General features: G+C 34.0%; 1 protein-coding gene and 1 pseudogene across 1 annotated transcript; one reads left to right on the forward strand and one right to left on the reverse strand.

Moving 5' to 3' along the window:
- Window positions 1-329: 329 nt before the first annotated feature.
- Window positions 330-1,721, forward strand: LOC111777398 (U-box domain-containing protein 21 pseudogene; annotated as a pseudogene).
- A 2,132-nt stretch (window positions 1,722-3,853) lies between these two features.
- LOC111807397 (tryptophan--tRNA ligase, cytoplasmic) lies at window positions 3,854-8,982 on the reverse strand. Its single transcript, XM_023693111.2, has 12 exons — window positions 8,584-8,982; window positions 8,379-8,498; window positions 7,900-8,085; window positions 7,627-7,678; window positions 7,457-7,522; window positions 6,668-6,754; window positions 6,415-6,507; window positions 5,938-6,018; window positions 5,111-5,182; window positions 4,471-4,539; window positions 4,235-4,345; window positions 3,854-4,107 (listed from the first exon to the last, which is right to left on the reverse strand). Exons 1-12 carry the CDS (start codon window positions 8,811-8,813, stop codon window positions 4,057-4,059), a joined length of 1,218 nt encoding a protein of 405 aa, XP_023548879.1. The 5' UTR covers window positions 8,814-8,982; the 3' UTR covers window positions 3,854-4,056.
- Between the last annotated feature and the right edge of the window lie 257 nt (window positions 8,983-9,239).

Genomic DNA, 9,239 nt, shown 5'->3' on the forward strand with positions numbered 1-9,239 from the left:
ATTGAGAAAGCAATATTAGTAGTGAGAGTCAGCGAAAAGAGCCACCGACCAGAGGTTATGTGGACGGTCATCTCCTTTTACGTCAAACCTTTGATTTTTTGAAAATCCTTAAAGTCTTTCATCCATTCGGACCCTTTCTCTTTCTCTCTCTTAACAATTATTTCATAAATAAATAAATAAATAAATAAAATAAAATAAAACTCTTTTTACCATTTCAAACTTCCCTTTCTTTTTCCTCTCTAATTTGGTCAACATTCAAACTTCTATTAATCTCTCTCTCTTTCTTCATCCTAATTTTTATAATCTCCATTCACATATAAACTCCCCCCTCTCTCTCAATCTCCTCTCATTTTTCTCTTTAACACAATTCCATCTCTTCTTTTCACCATGATTTCCTCTTGGAGACGACGGAGGGCCACCCGGCGAACAGCGAGGGGCACCGGCAGTGACATGAGAGAGCTGACGATCCCGAGCCATTTCCGGTGTCCAATTTCGCTGGACATGATGAAAGATCCAGTGACTTTGTCTACTGGAATCACATATGATCGTGCTAGTATTGAGACATGGATAGAAGGAGGGAATTTCAGCTGCCCCATCACCAACCAGCCATTACAAACCCTTGATTCCATTCCAAATCATAACATAAGGAAAATGATTCAAGATTGGTGTGTTGAAAACAAGGATTACGGGGTCGAGAGAATTCCGACGCCGAGGGTTCCGGTGAGTCCCGTGCAGATTGGGGACATTCTCGAGAAGATTACCGCTGCAGCACGGCGGGGGGATGGCGACGGATGTAAGTCGTCGGTCGAGAAGATCAAGATGTTGGCAAAAGAAAGTGAAAGGAACAAGAAATGCATTATGGGCAATGGAGCAAGCCATGTGATATCATCAGCATTCCAAGCGTTGTCAAAACAAGAACCATTGGAGAAAAGCATAGAGATTTTAGAAGAAATGATATCAGCCATGGCAATCATGTTCCCTCTCCAAGAAGAATCCATTAAAAACCTCAAATCAAAAGCTTCATTGCAAGCCCTCGTGTTGTTCATGAAAGGAGGAGATTTATCAAGAAGAAGAAATTCAATTTTGATATTGAAAGAAATCATTTCATCATACCCACAAAAAGCAACAAAATTAGGTGAAATCCAAGGAGCATTAGAGGGATTAGTGAAGCTCATAAAAGAGCCCATTTGTTCATCATCAAAAAAAGCCTCACTTTTCATAACATATCACATCATAGCTTCATCTTCCAATCCACAAAGATTCACAAAAGCCCTTTTAGAAATGGGGTTTGTCTCTTTGCTACTCGAAACGCTCGTCGACGCCGAGAGAAGCGTTTGCGAGAGGGCGTTGGGAGCGTTCGATGGGATTTGCGAGAGCAAAGAAGGAAGAGAAGAGGCGTACGCGCACGCGTTGACGATGCCCGTGATAGTGAAAAAGATACTTCGAGTTTCGGATTTAGCGACGGAGTTATCGGTGTCGATTGTTTGGAAGCTTGTAAAGCATGAGAGTGAAGAAGAAGAAGAAGATGGAAGGGTTAAAGTAGAAGCACTTCAAGTGGGAGCGTTTCAAAAGCTATTGTTGTTGTTGCAAGTTGGTTGTAGTGAATGGACAAAGGAGAAAGCAACTGAGTTGTTGAAACTATTGAATAATCTTCACAGGGATAGGTTAGAATGTATTGATTCATTGGACTTTAAGGGTATCAAAAGACCCTTTTGAATTCATGACCATTTTGTTGTTGTAAACACTAAAACAAAAGGAGGGTATTTTAGACATAAAACAACCGCTCATAAACTTAAATAGGTCGGTTTTCATGCTAATGCATCTTGCGTAGAAATACGAGACTTCTTGAACGAGCTCGTAGTGTATACGTACTTCTCTTGTATTACCTCAATGCATATAGTGTATACTCTTGAAAACATATCAACGTTTGCTCGATAAAAACTTATTTAAGAGTACGTACACAATCATATGAATCTCTCTTTAAGATCAGAGGTCGATTCAACCATAGTGCCAAAACGTTTCAAAAGATTGAAAAGCAAAACAAAATTCACATGGGAAATTAGGAGATGTTTGAACAACTTTGGTTGTTGAGGTAATCATTTTTGTGAAGAACAAAGTAAATCAGCATAATTATTGTGTAAAACATGTGTCAAAATTGAAGCTTTTAGGCATGAGGCCTCTTTATTTAATAATAATAAATAAAAAAAACAAACCAAAATTTTTCATTTTAACCCTTATATTTTTAAATATTATTATTTTAATTCTTATATTTTTTAAATATTATTATTTTTCTTTTCTTTAGAATCGTAATTTTAACAATAACTAAATTTCTTGAAATATAACCTTACGCTCGTATTAAAGAATTATAACCTTACGATATAACTAAAATAAATAAAAATTAAAAGCGAAAAGAATTAAATAGAACATTTTAATTAGTTTTTTTTTATTATTATTATTCATTTGCTTTTAATAGACTTGGTCTTTAGATGTAGTCTTGTAGGTAGAAAAATCAAACACAACGTATTTAATGCATGGCCCCACTGACATTATTATTAATGTATAACCCATGCTTTTATTTTATGATTCATTCATATTTTATAGTATTTATGACTAAGTTGTGTATAATTCTTTTTTTTTCTTTCTTTATTTAAATTATTTATTTATTGAAAAATACTTAGTCAAAGTCTTTTAGTTTGAATCCATATTTCAGCTTGCCTGTTTTTTTTTTTCTTCCTAAATCAAATTTATAACCTCTCTCATTTTTTTGACTTTTAGCTTATATTATTTTATTTTATTTTTAATCTTTGACCATTTTGACGGGTATTGTTTAGAAAATTATAATGTAGGTTCGTAAACGTGTACTAAGACATATATTGGAGTCAATAAATCAACTACAAAAAGTATAAACGTATGAATATTTGAAGATGAAAATAATGTTTTTCAAAAAATAAAATTATAATATTTTTAAACTTTCAGATTTGTGCCTAGAAAGTGAGTGGATATTCAAACATGTTGAATGACTAATGATATTAGACACAGAAGAGAAAGTTTAACATTCTATTAGATACATTTTTAATAACCAAACAGATATATTTTTAATTTTAAAATTATATTTACGTGAACTTGTTGAATCAGTACCTAGATTATATTCATATGGAACCAAACAAATAGAAGTCGAGGTGTCTCTATAAAGAAGTCGAGACACCTAGAACTAGTCCAAGTCCACTTCCGTAAGCATTAAATCTTAATCCTTTGAAAAGTAGATGAACATATAATGAAAATGACAATATAAAGTCTTGGCCCTAGCCCTAAGGTTGCACCAAAATATATATATATGACTGTTTCATTAGGTGGGCTCCCAAAATTTTCTATTTAGGAATAATTTTAAAATAATTAATTTTTAAAAGTTGGAAAATCACATTTTAAATATATTTTTTTTCAAAATCAAAATTAGTTAAATTGTCATGTTAGAACTAAAGAGGCCGTACTAAAAATAGTGAGAAACAATATTTTTAGAGAGAGAGAGAGAGAAAAAACATATTATTCATACGAGGCAAAAAGAAAAAAAGAACGTTATGGTCAAGATCTATGGGCTAAATAGTCAATGTCGAGGCAAATGTGGGCAATAAAAAGAAAAATAAAATAAAATAAGAAATTCAACGGTTGGCATCAAATCCATCGTCTTTCCATTGCTTTTCAACGGCACCGATCACTTCTTATCAAAACGTTTGTGTTTTTCTTTCAAAATATTTTATTTTTATTCAAGTCTCCCTCGTGCTTTTTTTTAGTTCTCAAATTTAGATTTCTTGTAAAGGTTTTAATTGGTCTATAGAAAGTTTATGTTAACAATAGCTTCCCTAACAATATAAAATTTGGATAAATATAGGCTATAGAAAGTTTATGTTGGAAAAGAAAAAACCCTCGTGTTCAAAAATGGTTCGAGTTAAGACAATCAATCCGACTGGTGGGTCGAGCGAGAGACATGAACCCCCACCCTTTCGTGTCGCATCCAATGCAGGTCCATGATAAATAGCGGTTCGAAGAATGTCGACTACTTCAGTCAAACATATTAGGGAGGGGTCTGACTGCCATAAACGCATCCACCATCTGAAAGGAGATGCAACAACTATAAGCAGGCGGAAGCTTATGAGCTTATAACTATGATGGCATGAGCAGAGGATAAAGGGCTACTTGAGGATGAATATGCCTCACACAAATAATGCAACAAACTTACCTCATCTGTCACAGAAGCCCGAGCTCTACGATGTCTTTCTACCATTTCAGTCAATACTTGTATTAGGCGCTGCTTCACTTCACCTGTTAGCATGCGTCCAGCACCATACTCCTGAAGAGAAAAATAATATGTTAAAAATTATTTTATTTTTCTAAAGGCTCTTTACTCATGCCAAGCCTCTGTAAAGATGAAAAAGGAGGCATAAAATTCCAACTCCATAGAATGAGAGATCTCACCTTTGTTATGTGTTCAAGTTCAGCATCATCATCAAGGAAAAAGTTCAAATATTTGATGGGTATATCTACCTGTATGGTTTATAGTACAATTGATAAAAACCACATTAGAAATTTGCAATCTTAATTTTCAAGTTCCTATTTTCTTCAGACACCCAACTTGAATGTTGGCTAGACTCTTGGAAGCAGGGGGGGCATAACAAGAATGTATCCATGCATAGCACGCATTTGAACTTTGAACAACATCAAAACTTCTTTTAAATACCTTTTATGATAAGAAACAAAGATTTCATTTGCAAATAAATAAATTAAACAGATATGGAAATTTCAAGGATGTAAAAAGGGCATTCCAATTTGAAGAAACCAAAGAGGAATAATTATAAAATCCTTTTGGTGATATGCACGATAAGAACCTATCCAGATAATAGTAATTCTGTACCATGTTGTATCTTGGTCTATATGTCAACAGTGCTTAATTGCAAACTAATACATTAAGCTTAAAATGAATAGAAAGACTAAAGACAATAAAATCAGTCTATTTCCTTGCGTGGATCATGTGTAAAATTTAATACAGCATTGTTTTTTCTTTTTCTTTTTTTAAATGTTAACTTTATGGGACAACAATAAATGAAATAATTTGTACCTCGAGATTTGCTCCATATAATCTGTGCTTCTCTATAGAATCTTGGCCACCGGAGAATGCATATCTGTTTACCTGTATAATAAACATAATCCCCAATGGCAAACGTAAATAAAAATTAATGCCATTGCAAGAGTATTGGATGAAATGGGCATACTTTCCCAGTTAACAAACAAGAGAATGTCAGCATATAGCCATACAAATTTAAGAATCACTACTACACATAACTAGAGAACTACACAATACATGCTACTATCATCACAAATAATAAAATTGCCAGACATAAAAATAAATTAGCAATATCACAAAAAACTGGAGAGTGGAACTTTTAAAATTATAACGTAGCTTCATATTATGTGCTCTTATTAGGGAGGGTGAGATAATTCATATTTCTACTTTCTTGGGGCTAAATAGTAGTAGAAAAAGCCTAGTAATGAAACAAGTCATTACAGACAAAAAGAAGGGGGTGAACAAGAAGAGTACACCTAACCTAGTGAGTTAGGAACTCTATTAAAAACGAAAATGAAGTGCAGAATTATCAATTTATGTGTGTTGTTTGGACAAATGCTTACAACTTCTGGGTAACCTAGAAGGAGAGCATACTTGTAATTTTCCCCTATTTTCGAGGCTAGAGCATATCTCATACACTTTTCTTGGAAACATTTTCCTTAGGTAACTATATTATTTCATTACCCCCCCCCCCAAAAAAAAAAAAAAAAAAAATTAGAAAAACATGGACACCCAACCCAATTTCTACATCTTAAAGTAAGCTTCAGAGACAAATTGAACTATTTCAATAGAAAACAAATTATAAGATAAAGAATCTGGACCTTGTTTTTTATTTCCTTTGCGGAATCAGTCACATATATTGCAGAATTTGGATCACTAGCGGACATCTTTCCTGTCTCGCCCTGCAGATCAAACACTGACATAATAAGAAAGTAATTGCACAACACACATATTATGCAAACAAGAACCATCAGGGATCTTAACCAAACAAAATTGCAGGTGCTATACTTTTTATAAAACTAGGGATGCAAAACTTTGAGTACGCACCAAACTTTTTAAGAAGAAATAAATGGGTACAAGAAAAATAAATAAAACATCTATGACCATGACAACTCTAACATATAGTCGTGCAATCAAAAACATCATTCACAAGTCTAAACCGAAGCCCATGTATTCTGGCAAGTGATATATCAACCGTGTTCATAATCATTTTTTCTTGTGTTCTAAAAAGATTCTATAAATTAATCAATATTGAATGGTAAATTTAACATGATGAAACAAAAGAATTATGGTGTTACCTGCAGAGCAGGAAAGAAAGAAGATTCGATCAGTGCAGGTTTATGATAACCTAAGCGAGGAGCAACATCCCTTGTCATTCGAAAATAAGGATCCTGGAGAATCAACCAAAAAAATCACATAATTAGAGAAAATTTTAATCACAGACCAAATAAATAAAATACCAACCCAGACTATATAATTACTACAACAACATGGTGCATGCTATTTAACAAGGTGAACAATACCTGTGCTAGGAGAAACAATCAACAATACCTGATCAATAGCACAAGGTACTAAGCACCGAAGATCATCCTTGCCAGAGAAAAGATGTGGAAATGAACTCGGAAATGAAGGAACTGCCTGCATCAGATTGGGATGATGATGAAAGAAAAAAAAAAATGATTAATTCCATAGACAATGTAGTAATGCTGTCATAATGATGCAGAGGGAGAAAAATTCAAGAAGATCAACAAAAAATGATTTCCACTTTTAGTTTTCTCGTAACTTACTGTATATAGAGTGCTGTTACTGTTTTTGTGATTTGTGGTATAAAGAGTGCTCTGGTTGTTTTTGTAATTTATGTTGCAGTGGTAAGGTTCCAGTTCATTTAATTTGAATGTAATGTAACTCAACGAGTCCTTTGACTTATTGAGATTTATAGTTTATCTTGGCACTCTCTGGAAAATTTTATATGATACTTATGATCTATGCCAATCGGCTATTCTTTTTGTTTTGTACTAACAAGTTTTCTTCTTAAGATGAAACACTTGCGTATCTGAGTCATTTCTTCATAGAAATGGAGTTATTGGGCACGCGACAAATAAGTTTCATTTTAGAGAAGTTCATTATAAACTATTTCATTCAAAATCTTAAGTATATACAATGCACCTATTGCATGAGAGATACAAAGAGAGTGCATGATCAAAGTAATTCATCTCAAATAAAAAGGATCATAAATTGGATTGGATATGAGACCATTCTGATATAAAATTAATGTAGTGACAAAAAAATAGAATTCAATAAGAATTACTCATTACTCCCATTATAAGTTGCGGCACATACCTGCACTGGTGGAAAACTAACTTTTCCAATATGATCTTCACCAGTAAACCCGAAAATACCAACAACCTAGCAAAAGAATGTATCAAAATAAGCAAAATAGTAATAATAATATTAATAAAGAAATCTTAAAAATGAAAAATACCAAAGACGATTAGATTATAAGTGAGTACCTTATTGTATGTAACACATTTGGCAACTTTCACCATGTTCTTATAAAAAGCACTGTGAAATAACTCGCAGAATAAACCAAGTTAGGAAGTGTAAACACTTCAATCTTTTGAATCTAACAACAAATTTACACTTGTAAAATCATAAACAACTCCATGTAGCGAGCATATAAATCACTCCTAGAAATATGTATAAGACATTCCGCCAGTTCAAACTCAATGACTGTTAGATGTTTCTTCTCTTATAAAAGATGAGTTCGCTCATATCATACTCACCCACCAACGTAATCAAAATCAGAGAAGATAAAGGTTTTGGAAATATCAAAACCACAAGCAATGATGTCTTTTGCATTCTCACGAGCAAGTCTCTGGCTCTCTTCCACAGAAAGATTTTTCCACATGCATTTCTCGTCGTCAGTGAGTTGTATCACAAGGGGCACCTTAAATGCATCTTGCAAATATCTACAAAAGCATCCAACACCTATACTTAGAACATGGATAAAAAAAAAATGGACCTCGTAATCCAAAAACTCAAGTTAAAGCACAATCAATTAAGAAACGTGAAATGTCACACAAAACTCAAATGGATTTTCATGCCATTGTTCAAAAAGACACGAAATCCATAGTATCATCATCCACCCTCGTAAAGTTTACCAGTCAATTGCCCCAGGAAATAGACAGCATTCGCAATTCAAGTAGTTTAAATAAATACGTATATACTTATAAAGGCCAAAGCATTAGAAACTGAAACACACTTGGTAAACATAAAAGGAACGAGATGCCCCAAATGCAATGCTTCAGACGAAGGTCCTCTTCCAGTATACAAGTAGAATTTCTCCCCCCTCTCGTACGCATTCAAAATTTCTTCGAAGTCCCTGAGAGAGTAAAATAAAGTTAAGCACAATTTGTCGAACTGAAAAGAAAAAATAAATGTCGAGAGAGACAGAGAAAGAGAGAAACCGATGGGCAAAGAAGACGCCGCGGCGAAGGAAGACATGGGGAGGACGAGAAGTAAGGCGCTGGACTCGGTCAACGAGAGACTGGTCGAGCCTCTGGCAGCCGAATTTGTCAATTAGCTTATCGTAATCGATTTTTCCTCCATCTTTAGCCGAAACTTGCCATGGATTTACAACCTGATCATCTTCTTCCACAGATTCCTCTACCTTTCTCTCCGACTCTGCCTTCTCCATATTACTCTTGTTTCACTGCAAATCCTCCGCCGCCGCCGCTAGTGCTTCTTCTACACAGTTAAATCTCTCTGGCCCTAGTAGATTTATCTATTCAGACTCCCCTGAAGAATAAGGGGCGGGCCACTGAATTTGGAAGCTTAGATACTTCATGTATTGTTCTTAATATTCCCATAGACCGTAAACATGAATTTGCTCGTGTTGGAAAAACAGGGTTTTAGGTTTTTTCTTTTTCCTTTTTTTTTTTTTTTTTATGCAATATTCCTCTTTAGTTACCTCCATTATTTTCTAAATTAATGTAATATTTGAAAGCCACACATTAAGTATAATTTAGAAAATTTCTATTTGAAAATATATTTATATTTATATTAAATATAATCTATGCCTCCAGTCTTATTTAGTCTCCATCTAAACAGGGAATCTCCCACT

The sequence above is a fragment of the Cucurbita pepo genome, chromosome 1 (genome assembly GCF_057944985.1).
Source record: "Cucurbita pepo subsp. pepo isolate OVF chromosome 1, ASM5794498v1, whole genome shotgun sequence".
In the NCBI taxonomy this organism is placed as follows: Eukaryota; Viridiplantae; Streptophyta; class Magnoliopsida; order Cucurbitales; family Cucurbitaceae; genus Cucurbita; species Cucurbita pepo.

What these genes read in the sequence shown, in the direction of transcription:
- LOC111807397 (XM_023693111.2), bottom strand. Translation starts at nt 8,813, where the DNA reads ATGGAGAAGGCAGAGTCGGAGAGAAAGGTAGAGGAATCTGTGGAAGAA. An exon ending in CAAAGGAAATAAAAAACAAG is followed by an intron (nt 5,183 to 5,937) that starts GTCCAGATTCTT and finishes TTTATTATACAG; the next exon opens with GTAAACAGATATGCATTCTC. An exon ending in GGGCTTCTGTGACAGATGAG is followed by an intron (nt 4,108 to 4,234) that starts GTAAGTTTGTTG and finishes ATCTCCTTTCAG; the next exon opens with ATGGTGGATGCGTTTATGGC.